Source organism: Sander lucioperca, chromosome 7 (genome assembly GCF_008315115.2).
Source record: "Sander lucioperca isolate FBNREF2018 chromosome 7, SLUC_FBN_1.2, whole genome shotgun sequence".
NCBI classification, from domain to species: domain Eukaryota; kingdom Metazoa; phylum Chordata; class Actinopteri; order Perciformes; family Percidae; genus Sander; species Sander lucioperca.
In genome coordinates this window covers 1,183,614-1,200,197 of record NC_050179.1, presented here as the reverse complement: position 1 = coordinate 1,200,197, position 16,584 = coordinate 1,183,614, and the positions used below count along the sequence as shown (strand labels likewise).

General features: G+C 40.5%; 2 protein-coding genes across 4 annotated transcripts in view; one reads left to right on the top strand and one right to left on the bottom strand.

Moving 5' to 3' along the window:
• The window catches only part of ttc38 (tetratricopeptide repeat domain 38), a 23,574-nt gene extending 20,249 nt beyond the window's left edge, over window positions 1–3,325 (top strand). Inside the window, exons 11-14 of one of the 2 annotated variants that reach the window (XM_031283020.2) lie at window positions 405–570; window positions 1,508–1,667; window positions 2,559–2,632; window positions 2,993–3,325. In XM_031283020.2, coding sequence (XP_031138880.1) covers window positions 405–570; window positions 1,508–1,667; window positions 2,559–2,632; window positions 2,993–3,080 — 488 coding nt within the window. In that variant the 3' untranslated portion in view covers window positions 3,081–3,325. The remainder of the gene's footprint in view (window positions 1–404; window positions 571–1,507; window positions 1,668–2,558; window positions 2,633–2,992) is intronic. The other variant, XM_036003782.1, reaches the window with a different exon arrangement.
• Window positions 2,497–16,584, bottom strand: tspan33b (tetraspanin 33b). 2 transcript variants are annotated; one of them, XM_031283022.2, is made up of 8 exons: window positions 16,352–16,584; window positions 12,804–12,861; window positions 12,244–12,371; window positions 11,989–12,063; window positions 8,502–8,597; window positions 8,168–8,296; window positions 5,125–5,286; window positions 2,497–3,776 (listed from the first exon to the last, which is right to left on the bottom strand). In XM_031283022.2, the coding sequence occupies exons 1-8, from the start codon at window positions 16,445–16,447 to the stop codon at window positions 3,708–3,710; spliced, it is 813 nt and encodes a 270-aa protein (XP_031138882.1). In that variant the 5' UTR covers window positions 16,448–16,584; the 3' UTR covers window positions 2,497–3,707. The 2 variants fall into 2 exon arrangements, with proteins under 2 accessions (XP_031138882.1, XP_035859678.1); XM_036003785.1 differs by having other exon boundaries at window positions 12,322–12,371.

Genomic DNA, 16,584 nt, shown 5'->3' with positions numbered 1-16,584 from the left:
ACATAGAGACGGTTGCTTGGTGATAGCAACAAATACAGCATGGTCGGACCCTGCACGTAGCTGCCCGTTCTATTCGCCTCGGAAAAATAAACTGGACAAAGTTACAGTTCTAAGAACTGCGAGTGCGTTGGAAAATACTTTTCTTCTTAATTTGCATGTGCCATTCTGGGGCGTTTTTTAAAATTCTATTATACTTATTTTTGTAAAAAATAAAATAAGAGAGATAGAGGTCCGGGGCTATTCATAAACCATTCAGGGCTGTAGCCCCAGAAAAATGATGCTGCCTCTGATTAAAACTAAGACAGGGATTAACCGGCTGGCATTTTAAAAATATGTCTTATAATTTCTGGCCTTTATGTGGCCTTCAAGCAATATTTGTGTGTTTGTGATGGTGAATGTGTCAGGTGTGTGCGTGAAGGACCGTTGGCGAGAGCTGCTCCAGGTTACACAGCCTCACACCGATGATCACGTGACCTTGTTTAACGACATGCACTTCCTCATGGCGTCGCTGGGAGCTAAAGAGAGCGGGACTTCTCAGCGTCTGCTGGAGGGCCTCCAGGAATTAGCTAAGTAAGTTCTGCACCATTTCTTCTCTTCACTGCACACCTCAACACTCAGCGTTACATAAGATGTAAAACCGAGACAGAAACAAGGCTGAGCGTAGGATGGCGAGATGGAGAGCAGATGCAGTCAGAATAGAGAATTCAGAGCTGCAGTCCATCTCAGAGACCAGGGTCTTCCCTCTGTAGCAGATGTACCAGCAGCTGCTGCCTCTGTGGAGTTGTGCGGTTTACTATGTATTCTGGCATCCCGACCACGGACATCCTGTGCTCTCCATTATGTCAGGCGTACAACCCACAGAAAAGCAGCTGTTATTTTTTTCTGTGTTGCGTAATATAATGCAAGTCACAAGACTTTGGGAATGATGCACCTTCAAGGGAAAAGCAGCTCTTGGAAGTGAATTCCCAAGTAAGACACAGAAATGTTCTCTTAAACACAGCTCTACTTTGAATTATCAGGCAAGCCATGGGGACATGTTTGAGCTTTGCTTTTAATTAATTCCATCACTCGCATATATACCGTGGCACTTTTATTACCTTGGTCTGCATAGCTTTACATGATCCATATTTTACTATAATGTCATTTCACATACATTTTTTTTTTTTTTTTTTTTTTGTTTGTTTACCATCTCTAGTATCAAATATTGAATTTTAGAAGATAGTACATTGTATTTTCCAGAAAGAACTCCTCTCAGAAATTGTTTACTATGGTCTCACATATGACTTTAATAAATATGCATGTTGCTTTGTGTCTTTTCCTCATTGGTGAAACAGTTAGGTTAGTGGTATATGGATTCAAAATATTAAATAACAAAACAGAATAAACCTCAACAAATCAAACCTCAACACTCCACAAACCATTGCTGCCCCTGCACGAGAATTTAAGCCTTCCAGCTGTACCAAGAAATGTCTTTTCTTTTGTTATAAACCGCTCCTTTCCTTCACAGAGAGCCAGGGGACAATCAGCAACATCAGCTGGCAGGGACTATAGGTGTTCCAATGTGTCAGGCCATTATGGAGTACGACCAGGGCAACTACAATCGATCTGTGGAGCTACTGTACCCTTTACGTTACCGCGTGGTAGAGATAGGTGGCAGTGATGCACAGGTAAGGTCCCCAGAAATGGCTTACAAGTAGGGTTGGGCATCGACAACCGATTCCTACTTTGAATCGTTTCAAAAGTTACGATTCCAGTAGAATCGTTTCTTTATTGGAATTGTTTAGAGGATTTGGTTTCAAATCCGATCATCGCTTACCAATTTCACATGTGCAAGTTTTGGTTTCCGAAGCGGCCGGGCGCTTGTTGTGTTGTAACCTTGGAGCACAGTAAGCAGCGCTCTAGTGTGGCTTTATTTTACACTGAAAACAACTAAAATGCAAACCACCATTGAATCAAAATAAAACTTTCCTCTTTATTTGTGACCCGTTTCAACTCCACCCCTCAATCGATAAGAACCGGAATCGAAAGGAAGAATCGGAATTGGAATCAGAATCGTTAAAATCCAAACGATGCCCAACCCTACTAACAAGTAAAAAAAAAAAAAAATCAAGTCCAAACCAAACTGCAGTTCTCTTATGCACAGTTGCAAAGCATACAGCCTTGAGGCTTTACTTTTTTCTCTTTGTATATCATTTGTTCATTGTTCATTGTTTGTTCATCACACTGTGTTGTGTTTTCGTGAGTAAAACGGAAGTCCATGTTAGTGTAAAAAACGCCAGAGGTGAAGAACACTCTGCATAAGAGCCAAAGCCTTTCTGTCCATACTACATAGTTTGAGTGTGTGGAGCACAGTGCACCAACGTATGAATAATGAATCTGTGATGGATGCTGATGGACTTTATGTTTTTTTTTGTGTTCAGAAAATCTTTCCCCAAGGTGCAGCAGTATACATGCATACAGTATAGCACAAACGGGTTTAAAAGACTATACTGTATATACAGTTTTGGGACAGGGTTGTGTTTTACCATCTTATTTCTATGTTTGTCCACTGTTCACAGAGGGATATCTTCAACCAACTGCTCATTCATGCAGCCATGAAATCGGAGAATAAGCGCCATCAGAAACTAGGAAGGTAATGCACAACAGGGATTCCAGGCCAAACAGAATGCTTTAATCTTCTCCAGTTTCAGTGCTGTGCGTCCTCCGTGTTTGTATGTGAAAGTCTGCTGAGAGATTATAGGAGAAAAAAGAAAAGTCTTGCACTATTTGAAGCCCTGGATTTCATCATGATACAGTGTAGTTGCGGTTGGGGCTCCACTCAAGTTTTTCTTTTGTTGTTGTCCTTCCACGTTCATATAGAACACAAGCTGCAGGATCCCATAATGTAACAAACATCCCCTGTCTGTACACCCTGTTATACTTTCATTATTGATCAGGTTAGCCTCTCAGCTTGTCTCTCTAAATCTGTGTTCACGTCTTTGTATTATTACAGATGTCTTCTGGTGGAGCGCGATGCCATGAGGCCAAGCTCCCCTCTGACTGAGCGGCTGATGCAGAGAGCCTTGGCTCTTCACAACTAGACTGTATTGCGGTTCCCATGCAAAAAACATCAAACACCGTAATCTGATATGCCAGTGTTTAGCTTTAGGAGACTCCTTTACCAACTGGTAGAAACCTGGCACTGGCCAAGACATCTGAAACTTATTATACAACTCTCTTTTCAATGTAGAGCTCAGTGCCCTTTTAGATTTGGGACTTTTTTAAGCTTTGTAAGTGAACACATTTGCACTTACAAAGCACATTTCACAAGATTATAAGCTAATATTAAAAACATGTTGCCAATTTGCATGATTAAAAGCCTTAAATTACATACTTAATGTGAGTTGATAATTTTAGCTAACATGACTGACATCCCTAATCAATATAGAGCAGCATAACTTCTTTTGAATTTTATTAGCAAACGTCAATAAAAAACACATGTTCAAAACCAATAAATATACACTTTTTGCATGCATTTTGCATGCGATGACTACTTGTGCACCACAATTTTATGCTTGTAGGCAACAGCACAAAAATAATGTGAAATGAACTCCAATGTCGCAGTGATACAGTAGCAGTAAAAAAGATGTCCTTGCACATATCAGACTAGCTGAGCGGAGTACTGTAAGTTCTTTTCTTCCCTCCTCTTCCCCTTCGTCGGCCTGCTCTCACAGCACTGAGATAATCTCATCTTGGATCTGAGAGATCAGGATCTGGGACAGCACGATGCCTGCAATCTAGAGGACAGTAGCAGCCACTTTAGAATACAGGACAGACTCTCTGTAACTGTACAGCCTGTGCCGAGCATCTCAAGGTCCCTCGCACAGGGAGGAAACAGAGAGGAAACGAGAAAACTGTTTGGATTGTGTCTTTTGAAATGACTGTATACCCACATTAACGAGATTATAACACTTTATATGCACAACTTCAGCAAGTGTTTCTCACAGCGAGAACACTCATTCAGTGGCAAACGCAGCTTTTAATATAATTAAGTTTGATTTAAATGTGTCTTGTTGTGCAGACAAATCTAGTAAGAGATTTTAGTTAGGATGTGAAAGACAAAAAAAATTTCATCGGAATTTCCTGCACATCAAGGCGAACTGGAATACTAGTGCAATCGTTTTGACAGGACTCATGGGTAATTCACATTCTTCCCGCTCAGCAGGATCTTTGGGGACCCAATCAGCCAGCTATGAGAGCGAAAGGGATCCGGCTCAAGATCTAGTGGCAAAGCTGCATGCTGTGGTAGAATGCAGTGCGACAGTAGCTAGTTATTACGAGGCAGCTTTTGATAAGTGCTAATTAGATTTCATGGCAAATCTAACATGTTGACTTGACTTATTAATAGTACCTAATGCTCTAGGATTTGAGGGCCAGTGTGCAGTGGTGCTCAGTGAGTAGGAAGGAATCATCAGTATGCTTCTTTCTCAGGCGCATAATCTTACATTATCACACGCAGACTTCTACCCCAGTTGCACATTAACCTGAGCTTTTCGGTCTAGAACCGTGTAATAAATGAATAATGTGCAGTTAAAAATTAATTGTCCCATTGTGCCTAGTTATTGCTGTCTAGGTATAACCCTCCATTTTAAATCTGTTCTATCCCAATGGCCTCACATTAACCTTACACCCTGTCGGTTTCTTTTAGAATAAGATTTTTTTTTTAGGATTTTTTTTTTTCTTTCTTCTGTGCAAGGAAAGGTTTATTCTATTTCAGACAATCTGTAATTGTGCGCAGGGAAGGTGTTGGAAGCTCTCCGATTGATGTTTGTACGTGAGTTACTTCAGGACAGGTGCAGGGTCCTGATTGATGAAGTGTTGCCTGGACTATAAGGCAGTCCCGTCCAACTGCACCATGCAAGTCTTCCTTTGAGAGAGCAGGGCTTGTCAATATGTTGATTGCTACATGCTCAATATGGTGAGCCTCCAGTTGATGCGTGCGTGCGTGCGTGTGTATTTAAGACAAGGCTAGAGCCATTTCAGCCCAGAATTGTCTGAGGTTACTAAAGGCAAATTAGTGCACAGCCTGAATTTAGTAAGTGTGTGTGTGTGTGTGTGTGTGTGTGTGTGTGTGTGTGGAGTTACCTGAGGCAAGGCCAGACCAAGGGCGAGAGCCCCCACCAGCAACAGATGAGACTCGATCCACATCACTGCTTTGTCCGCACAGCCTACCGGGTAGATTGACTTGTTTGCCTCCAGAAAGTTCTGGGTTTGAATCCCAAAACCGCACATAGTGTTGATAACTGTCTGTACGCCAGATGGATAAAGACAGAGAGACAGAAAACGTGAGTGTTTGAGTCTTTCTTTTTGTCGATGAAAACATGAAACACTGGAAATAGTATTCAGAAGATGCTTTCGGTAGGCTGCGGTTTCACATTTGCATTGACAAACATATTAACTATTGTAACAGCCAAGGGAGAGTTTTGCAGTAGCCTGTTGACTGTAGACACTTGGAATAAAGGAGAGGAATGAAAACGGCAAAAGAGCGACACGACCACGTCCAGTTGACGTGACAAGAAAGGCTATTAAGTCCAATAAGTAGCCATGCAGTTACAGGCTATGAGCAGCAGGTTGCAGCAATGCATCAGTTCCTCTAGTGTTTGATTAATTGATTTTTCACCCATGTAGAAAAAGGTTGCTGTGATCCGTTTTCCATGTAGCATGATGTTAAATCGATAGTAGTGTGATGGACCTACATGCACTCTTTACGTTTTCTGTCTTCACACAAACTAGAAGGAATTGTCATTGGTGGCTTGTAAGCTGTGCTGCTGTGTGTCTACACAGAGGTTAGACAAGCATTATGTATGTGCCTTTGTGCGAGTGCAAATGTGTGTATTCATCCTTGCATGAAAATGGTATTTGCATATATATGTGTGGATGTTCAGGCGGCTGCATATGTTGATTCTGTGTAGGAAAAAAATGTCATAAAACCTTCATGTAAAAGGGGCTTACTTTTTTGAAACGGGTAAATCCCCACTGCCAACACTGCTACAAAGGTTGGTCATGTTACTGTAGGTTGCATATGAGACATATTGAGAGCATTTCAACGCTCTGCATGTTGGATATGACCATAATATTCCAGTTGGTTAGCTTCAGCTTGTGTCCACAGTAAAAAAAAAATTGAATGCAGTGTCTGGCTTAGTTTTAGAGACTTTCCCTTGATTATTACATAATTCTGGACTTTATTTTGTCGTCGTTGCAAATCACCTCATGGAGCTGACTCCCGACTCATTAAGACACTCAAAGTCACACACCAATCATTCATGCAAGTGGCAGATTCTTCACAAGGGAATGGTTATTATACCAGTTCTAAGCATGGCAACCTGCTTCACCCTAAGGCAAGGAAAGTAACACCAGGTTCATACCTGCAGACGTAGCCTCCAGGCAAAGACGTAAATAGCTTCTGCAGTTTTGACACTTGTATACTTACCATAGTCAAAATAATGTAAATAGTGTCATTGTCAAGAAACTCTGGCTACATTTGGGCATCAACAGGATTATTATGGATACTTTTAGATTAACGCTTTTAAGATGTTTGTATTATTCTATTTTTTCTAATTAATAGTCAGGGTGTAGAGTTGGAACATTGGAAAAAGTCCTTACATTAGCAAAAAAGAAAACAACTCCTTTATGCATTATTTACACTGCTCTATTCCAGTAGATAAATGTATATGTCATGGCAATGAAATAAAAAAAAAAAATCAATTAATATAGGCTATTTTATATGTCAGTCTTCTGGGTTACAGGTTGTTGTTGCACAGTTGTCTCAGATTTTGTTCAAACCTTGTCTCTATCAAGAATGTGTCCCAAAACCAAGGCCTGTAAAATATTTCTGTTCAAATCCTATGTCTTCATATTTTCAGCACTTAAAATTACTTCAGTTTTACAGCCTGATAATCACATTATCTGGGAAGCAATATTTGGACATTAATAATGAAAAGTATTATTCATAGGCAGCCCAAACGTTGTAGGGTGGAAGACAAACATGTCAATATAACTGAACCATTACAAGTTTGTACAGCATGCCCTAGATTTGGGGAAAAAGTGTAGGTCCAATGCGTTCTGCTTATCTTGCGTACATGTAACAATTATTTTCATACAATCATCCTTATCGGGATTCATGTGGATACAAATAAGTGGACAGGATGGTGAGCTGATAATTTTGAATAATAAAAATAAACTTAATTTGCTGAGCACCTTTCATACAAGAACTCGCCTACAGCCCAGTGTTTTATAATAACGAAATTACATGCAGCGGGTGCTTCACATGAAATGACATAATTATTGTATAATAAAGTAAAAGTAATATTTTCCACCGGGTTGTCCACGTTTATTAAGCCTGCAGGAAACATCACGTTTAGAATGCACAGGGCGAAGTATCCAGACGTGCTGGCAGACCCACGTCAATAACATCTGCTGTCGCATGATTACAGCCGAGTGTAAGGGCAGTCGGAACCCTTCGCACCGCTGTTGTCTTATCCTATTTCCTTTTGAATTCTCTTTCACACCTCTCCTTGATCTCATGACGTTTACCATCGGGTTTAAGGAAAAAGGGTTGTGAAAAGGACTTGGAAGGTCATTTTTTTAACTTTTCGACCTCAGCCTTTGTATTGCCCCAACCAATCAGTAGTGAGTGACGCATCTGTCCCTAGCCAGCCGATGTCATTCAGAGGTCTGGGACCTGGATAATGCTCTTTGCCTGTAGAAATTGCAGGTAACATCTGTTCAGAAGCTATTTCTTTCCTTTCCTGTAGATGGTGCACAACGGCATACCTACATTTGCCGTTCTCTTTCATAGCATCTTAGCATCTCACTCATGTTACTCAAAGAACCGATGTTTGGCAAGTAACCTAGTTTTAAACTCTTCCTTTCATATACTGTTACTTGCCTGTAAGTGGTGATGGTTGAACTGTAGTGCAGGTCCAGAAGTCTGAAACCTCGGGGACTGATCTACAACTTTTTATACAGAGCAACTTGGAACTCAATTAGTTGCTTTTATGTCTGTCAAATGCTGCTAACTAACCTAATCTGAGTCTTTTTTTGAAGAAGTGTCTAGTTTTTCATGGCACTTTTAATAGTAGTTTGTCCACACAGTGTATGTCGTGAGGCTAAATAGAAAAGCACGCACCTCTCCAGAAACAGGAGTGCAGCAGGAGTAAGGCACTGCACAGCGCTCGGAGCTGGGGTTCTCATCTGTACAATTAAAGTACAGGTTCCAAGACCAGTCTGTGTAGTTGTTCCACCCACAACATTTGAACTGAGGGAAAAAAAGAGGGGAGAGAGAGGGGGGGAGAACAGGTTTATATTTAGAAATGTGGTCTTGCTCTGTGCTCTGTGGTCTCTGGTTGTGGTTTCCTGGTTTATTGCTCAGACATATTCAAAAAACAGCTAGTGGTGTGATGTGGATAGTAGTTACAGTCACAAATACAGCCACTCTCGCTAAGTGGAATTGGCAAGAGCACCTCTTTCTGGATGTAATCCATCAGGTTCTGCAGATCGAGGTCATCCCTGTAGTGCACGATGGCTTTCTTCACAAACTTTCCCAAAGCATCACGACTCTAAGAGAGGGGGCATATGGTTATACACAGAATAATAGCTTTAAAGTGCTCATATTATGCTTTTTGGCTTTTCCCTTCCTTTATTGTGTTATATATCTTTTTGTGCACGTGGTAGGTTTACAAAGTGAAAAAGCCCAAAGAGACTTACCATCTTCTAGAGAAAACACTGTTCACAAACTGCTCCAAACAGCTCTATTGTAGTCTGTCTTTACTTCCGTGACGAACGTGCGTCACTTTGTAACACACGTTATAATGCTCGCCTAGATGCTAGCGTGGCACGCTCTCATACTCTGTTTCTGACTGGCTAGTAGTCCTTACCTAGGTACTGCGCTTGTGCGACTCCCAACAAAGATGGAACAGAAGTGAGATGTCTCACTCTGTAGCTGTGCAGTACAACACAAATATGGTGTTTTTTTTGAAAATTAAACCATGTAAACCTATTCCGGTACAACCTCTAAATACAATTATGAACCTGACAATGAACACAATATGAGCACTTTAATATCAATATTGCCATGTTCTAAAGAAATGAAATCCGTCAAGTTTTAATAACTTGATTAAAATTGCCAGAGGTGCTCTTATCTACAAATGTCTCTATAACCAGGCTCCTAAATTGCTCAGTGACGTGGTAAAACCTTTCAGGTTTCGTGGCTCAGTTAATTACTTGCAGCTGCCTTTGTGGCGTATGGAAGTGGAGGACCACAAAGTGTCGTTTTGTGAAAGAGAGACAGACGCAGGTGAAATCCTCACACAACACAAAATGGATCAAATGTGAGATAATTTCAAATCCAAGTTAAAACCATTTCTCCTGAGTGATCAGGCATGTATTCATGGTTAATCCGGTGTCTTTCTTTGGATTTTAATTACTTTTACCTTTAGATTGTAAATTGCGTTTACATTATTCATGTTGCATTGCACTGCAAATGTTTTTTGTTTTTTTTAAATGTAAAAGTCCATCAAGGTACACATGTTACAAATGAGCTTTTAGGCTATAAACTATGCAGCATTAGTCTCTTCATTGAATATTCTATGCTCATGTGTCTGCCCATGTAAAAATAAACCTAAATAATAACAATAATAGATGTCTGAGGGGGACACATTACATCATCTTGTTTGCATTGTCTGAGCATCCTGTGGGATGTATCTCGACAAGACAGCGGAGCAGGAGCTGCTGCAGTGTGACGGCTGCAGGAGTGTAGCATAATAATACAATCATTCATGCCTTTTGAGATCAACGTACACGATGCATACCAAATATAGAGCACACACACGGGTTTCACGCCATTTCAGCTGCAGTGGATAATTGCTTGAATATGCCCATTTGTTCTAATGTCATTTTCATCAGCTCCACTTGAGCTGAATAAACAAAACCCACATGAAATATAAATGAAATGCATTTATTTGTCAAATAATCTGTAATGAGGATTTTAAAACCAGATGAGGTTGATTCAGACGTTAAAATTGTGTGCTACTTTATTTTGTTTAGCTTTCATTGTGCATGATATTCCTTTTTAGTTTTAATAGTCTCCCACATAAATGGTGTTCGATGTATTTAAAGAGAATTGCCATCCTTTCAAATTCTGAAAACGGAGTTCAGATGTAATATATGCTAATAGGAGCACTGTATGCTAATGAGCCGCTGAACTTTAAAATTTCATTAAGCTTGAAATGAACTACTGTGAGCGGTTTGCTGAAGTTTCTCTGAATTGTTCTTAATACAACCGGCTTTGGAACAGGTTATGTTGTTCAATCCTGTGAGCTGTATCAAAATAGCCCTACATCCTTATCCTGAAGTAGTTTTATTAAATTGTGTTAGGATTTTTCTTTCGGTCTTTCCACGTGGTGCAGAATGCTTGTGGGCCTCGGAGCCCACCGCCACACCTCCTCATGTCATTAGTGGCAAAGTCCCCTTTAAGGGATCTGTTGAAATGGAACATTTGGTTCCACTTTGAAGTGCCGAAGCATTTGAATCATTTAGCGAGGAAGGATGCTGGGAGGGTTGTTAAACTGCTCTGTTTAGCAGCAGGCAGTCCGAGCGCTAACGGAGAACACAAGGGAGAGGAGAGGTATCGCCCAGGAACGTTGTCACTGCCGGCTGTTGTGTTTTTATTCTCAGTGGAGCCCCGATGCGATGTTACTGTAGTAGATAAGTGGATGCTATATTTGTTATTTTCTATATTCATAACACAAAATGATGTTTATTCTGGGGTGCCCTTGAGCTCACTGGGTAGAGAGCGTACCACTATGCTGAGATGAGAGAGAGATCCCCTCTCTCTCATCTTCCTTTCCTGTCTGTCTCTCTCACTATCAAAAATAAAAAAGCAGGGACGCCAAAAAAAAAAAAAAACATCTTAATGTTCTCTCTTCTTTCTCTAAACTAGTTATTTGTTCTTGTTTAATACTGTATAATTGTACCTCTTCAGGCTTCTAAAACTCAGTCAGATGAAACTATCTGAGAATGCATTGGTTTTTGTGTATACATTTTATACTACAGATACAGTATACAGGACTGTATGTACTATACAAAGCTCTAGTGTCCTGTTTATGCAGTTAGTATACATAAAATCAACACACTTTACTGTTTTAAGCTGACGGGTAATGATAAAGTACAGGATCGTATGCCATTCAATACATTGCACTGTGTACGTCAATCTGTAGAATTTTGCTGCAAATTAAACTTCACATGAGACAAAATTAAATGTCTCTAAAGATTTACAACTTATTCTTTGGTTTCTTAGATGTTTCAGTTGCTGTCTCTCTGCCGTCTGCAATTTATTAAAAGTCCCCCCCCATTCAAAAATGATACACGTATTTTCCTATGTTTATGTGATGATCTGATCATCGTCTGACTGTTTGGGTTTCTCGCCTCGTCTTTGAGTTTGCTGGGTTTTTTAAGATTATTTCTTTGGTCATTTTTAGGCCTTTATTTTATAGAGGACAGCTGAATACATGAAAGGGGAGAGAGAGGGTGATTGACATGCAGCAGAGGGCCGCAGGTCGGAGTCGAACCCGCCACTGTGTCAGGTGAGCTACCCAAGGTGCCCAGAGTTTAGTGTTTTTATTACAAATAGGAATGATGTCCAAAACTATGAAAGTAAGACCCAAGTTGTATATAACTGGAATTATAATTTTAAGTATATTTAAGGGCCCATCTGTGGGTTCAGATGCTGTGCCTTATTAACTTGTATACACAATGTATACACTGTAGTTTACAAATGCACAGTATGTCTAAAAGCTGGAAAAGAATACACTAAATCAATGCAGCTCAGAGACATTCGTGGTCGATGGTGGTGTCACTGTGGAAGAGAACTGGAGACCAAATGTGACCTTATAGTGACTTTATATTATAGAGTTAGTATGTGCACAGAGTTGTCAGTATACAGACGAGTACCTGATCAGAGTAGAAGAAGCCCAGAACTGCTATGGCCAGCTGGGTGAGGAAGACCAATGTCAGGCTGAAGGAGAACTAGAGTAAGAAAAGACACAAACATTAAAAGACAGTCTGACTAAGACCGAGTCATAACTGTCAGATTTGTTGTTACACATGAGATGTAAGACTCTGCTTTGGATTAAATGTAATTTGAGCTACCGTATCGGAAGCAAAGCACAGCGCCAGTATTAGTTATGTGTCTGTTATGTCTTTTACTGTCTTGAGAAGGCGAATGTTCTCTCGGAGGGCTCCGATGCAACCACAGAAAGTGATGAAGAACATGACCACCCCCACCACAATTAGGATGACAGCCGGGTCGATCAGGAACGTGTCCCGCACCGTGTCTGGCAGAAAGACAGGAACAGCCCCTGTTTAGATATCACTCCTACTTTTTTTTTCTACCTTTTTACATCTTTTCTTCCCTGCTTTTTATTTCTTGTTTTCCAACCCTTTTTTGTTTTCCCCATCCTCCCTTCCTACACTGTCTGCCTTCATTCTCTTAAAATATCAATGATCTGTTGGGGATTATACAGGGTGCAGAGGCGTAATCAATGGGATGAGTCCAGGTTAATCCTTTTTCTTGTCAGTCTACTGCATTTTACAAATTAAATAATCAAAATAATGACAAGGTGAAATAAGGATAAAGCTAAAACTCAAGCGATTGCTTTGTGTTAAGGGTGGCTCAACAGGTGCGCACCTAACGCAGTATAATAGACACGTTCTGTAGAGTTTGAGAAGTTGTGATTGAATGAGTAAAAGGTGCGTCATGTACGTACCTGTGGCTTTCTGGACTTTAGCATACACCCCGATGGCAACAATCAACAAGGAGAAAACCTGGGAAAAGAACAAAAAGACTTGAATCAAATAGCACCTTAAGCAGATTACTTATTTTCTCTTTTTTTCTTATGGTTGCTCTGATCTGATTGTGCTTTACATTTTGCTTAACACAATGTAATATACGATAGTTCTAAATTGGCTGCTAAATTCTCCCCATTCACTTGTTATGATGATGTTAAACCAAACCTGGGCATGGGCAGGGTTCGGCCTGGTTAGATAAATAGTTAGACATTTGTGAGAAATACGCTTATTCCCTTTCTTACAGAGTTAGGTGAGAAGATAGATCCACTCTTATATCTGGAAAAGGGGTATCAATCTTCTTGGCTAACTCTCAACAAGCAAATGAATGAGCGTAATTCACAAACTCTGGATAAGCATTTGGGATCCATAAGAAAACCTGTATGACCACATGCAGCTTTTTCCTAATTATCCATTGCAAAATCAAAAAAATGCACCAGTATTGATTAATTCTTCTAGGTGTATTCTTTATTCATTCTTAACTTGTTGCAAGGTAAATATGGTGCTTCCAGCGAGCTGGCTTTGTTTTGAACAGACTTTATTTGCACTGTCAACCAGGACAGGTGTGATTTAGACGGGCTGCATTTTTCTGTCCGAGCCCAGCCCGCGTCCGACAGAGCAGTAACCGAGCCCAGCCCGAGACCGACGGGCGTTAAGATATTTATGTCCGAGCCTGACCCGAGCCCGACACAGTTAAAATCTAATTTTTTTTCTCATACTAATGACACATGTACGTTTGTAGGAAGGCATTCGGAAATGTCAACATCGCCAGTTTTATGTGTTTATGATCAACCGACAGATGGATGTCAGCGGGAAAGAAATACTAAACATATGGAGCTTGCTTTTAATAATCTGAATTTGGAAGCTGTGGAAAACTAAAGTGGAGAATTTTTTTTTCTGACAAACTCGGTCCACCTACAGTATTCGATGAGATGAGAGTATGAGTCTCCCTGTCTAGTAAAACTTGACCTTGGTTAGGAAAATGGCCCGGTCGATAATTTTAATGACCGAAAATTATGGCCCGGTCGATTATCGATGCAGCATCGTCCATGTCCACAATTCGATTCATCGATTATTTGATTAATTTCAACACCTCTAGTATGTGTATATATGTGTGTGTGTGTGTGTGTGTGTGTGTGTGTGTGTGTGTGTGTGTGTGTGTGTGTTCGTGCGTTGTAAAGCTGCTAAAGACGTGAGCTCACCCTAAAATAAGCTACACAATAAAACGGCGTAGAGGGTGGAAAGTAGGTGGAATTAGAGCTTCCTCTTGATTGCATTGTCAGCACTAATTTCCCTCCTTTCCTTGATTATTTTTCTCACCTTGAATAACAATATGCACGGCTTGGCTTTCATTTCCAGCCTCCAGATTCACAGTCAGTCTCCTGATTACTGATTGTGTATGTGTCAGTGTGTGTGCATGATTGTATGCAGAATGCCTTTTGTTCAACCTGTACAAACATGGATTTGTTTTGGTTCTTTGTGTAAAGCCGGTATTGGATCCCTGGAGGTCGTGAGGGTCTATGGCATAATTTGCTGTGAAAGAGGTGCCATTTTAGTTTGACAGCCTTTCGCGTCCTACCCAATATTTCTTTTTGCGCTCCACAGAGAGTAAATTGTTGCTTTGATATGTTATGTTTTATCTCCATTGCATTTTTGAATCAATAATCTGACTTGACAAGACAATAGCTGGCAAAACGCAAGACATCTTTGATGCACACTTTCTTTGGAACTGCAGTGTTTTCAAGATCTTTGAAAGCACAGTTTTTCTAAAATTCTATATATTCTCTGTTGTGTAGGAGCATGTGCACCTGCAGCTCCATTTGTCAGTTGGCCACTGTGTGCTTATGTGACACACACACACACACACACACACACACAAAAACATGCAGGCGCGCATGCACAGTGAATGTATTCTAGCTCTGTTTTCGGCCTTTTCAAAAGGATGAATCAGGCTTCTGCTGGCGGATTGTGTGCAGAGGTGAAAGCCAGCTGAACTGAGCCGTGGGGACGCAGGGACAAAGACCTGATGGATTAGGGCTGCAGTGTTCACTTCTGAGCTCGTGTCTGATAAAGTCAACTGTGTGGCTGCTAGGGCTGCAGTTACTGCTGATTGGCTCTAAACACAGTAAGGATTGGATGAACAGAAATATGATGGAGGTGTAGGGACTGTGATAGCTACAGATGTGATCCTTGTGCTCAAAGTAGTAATGTGGTAGGGAAGTGAGGGAGTTGGATAGAGTCTAAGTGTGTGTGTGTGTGTGTTTGTGTGAAAGCGACATCTGATGAGGAACAAAAGGCTTGTATGGAGAGTCAAAGTGTCTCCTATACATTTTTTCTTTCTCTCATTCCCCGTTGTCCCCTGGCCTCTTTAACCTAACAGCCAGCAGTGGAGCTTGTATAACTTCACACTTGGTATATACTGTATCTCTGATGCAGCTCACAGCGCTGTCACATGAAACTTGTTATGACCATCCTTCATATTCCAAAAGCGTTCAACTGAGTTGATTTTACACTGGAAGTTATTTGACACAATTAATCATTTCAAAGTGAATATTGTGGATACAATTACAACAATTGAACTGTCAATGTTTGTTGGCTAAATGTCATGGATAAACATTTTAAATGTTAACCTTTTATCAATTACTCTTTTTCTGATCTTTAATTTATCCAATGCTTTTAGTACGTTAACTGTGAGCTAACTATAAATGTAATTAAACTATGAATAAACACTTATACTTAATAACATTGTATCATTATCTTTTAGCTAACTATTTTAACCATGTATCCATTATTTTTTGCTGTTTAGACATGTCCCCACTTGCTTTCTAACTACTACTTAACTTTTTTTCAAATTAGTTTAGTTACTTCACAATCTCTCCACATACCCTTTGCAGTAGCAGAAGTACCCGCTGGGGTACAAGTACCCCTGGTTGGGAATAACTGCTGTATATGATATAGAATTTGTGCAGTCATGTTGTGAAACAATGCAGCCTACAATACATTCAAGTAACAGTATGTGACAGAAAATAAGACAGTCCGATACAGACTAGCAGCAGACTTACACAGGTGTTTTGTCTTTCAGTATGATTCAGTGCTCAGCACTCAACATTTGCTACAGTGATGTATGAGCAATCTCAGTGTCCATATATAACTGTAGTAAACTTAAAATAGGTAGCAGCAGGGTGGCTGGGTGCTCCTGCTGTTTGCAGCTACGGACACTGTCTGAATTTTATTTGGTCATTTATTATTTACAGGCTTTTTTGCTTTTGCCTTTTTTTAGTTTGGAATCCTTTTCTAGCAGATCTGACTCTTTTGGAAAGCTGCAATTCCCCGATAGCTGGTGATTTGTACGCTCAGAAATATTAAGAATATATGGCGTCCCGGGACACCGTTACAGCTATGGTTTTGTCAGTACTACTGGCCTGTGCTACACTAAGAAGAATCCTTCGACAGGCGCAGCTCTACTCACCCAAAATAAAAAGCTGAAGAAGAAGAGAAAATATCTGATCCAGGGGTTGACAAAGGAGAAGGTCTCGGCTCGGTTTAGATTCTGTTTCCTGTCCATTGTTTGTTGGTGTTGTTACAGTCACATAGAGCTACAGTACTTCGAAAATAGTCCTCAGACAGAGCCCCACCCCGCAGATACTCAGCCGCCATGTGAATCTGTAAAGGAGGGGGTCGTTTGCCGGCTGTGGGGGGGGG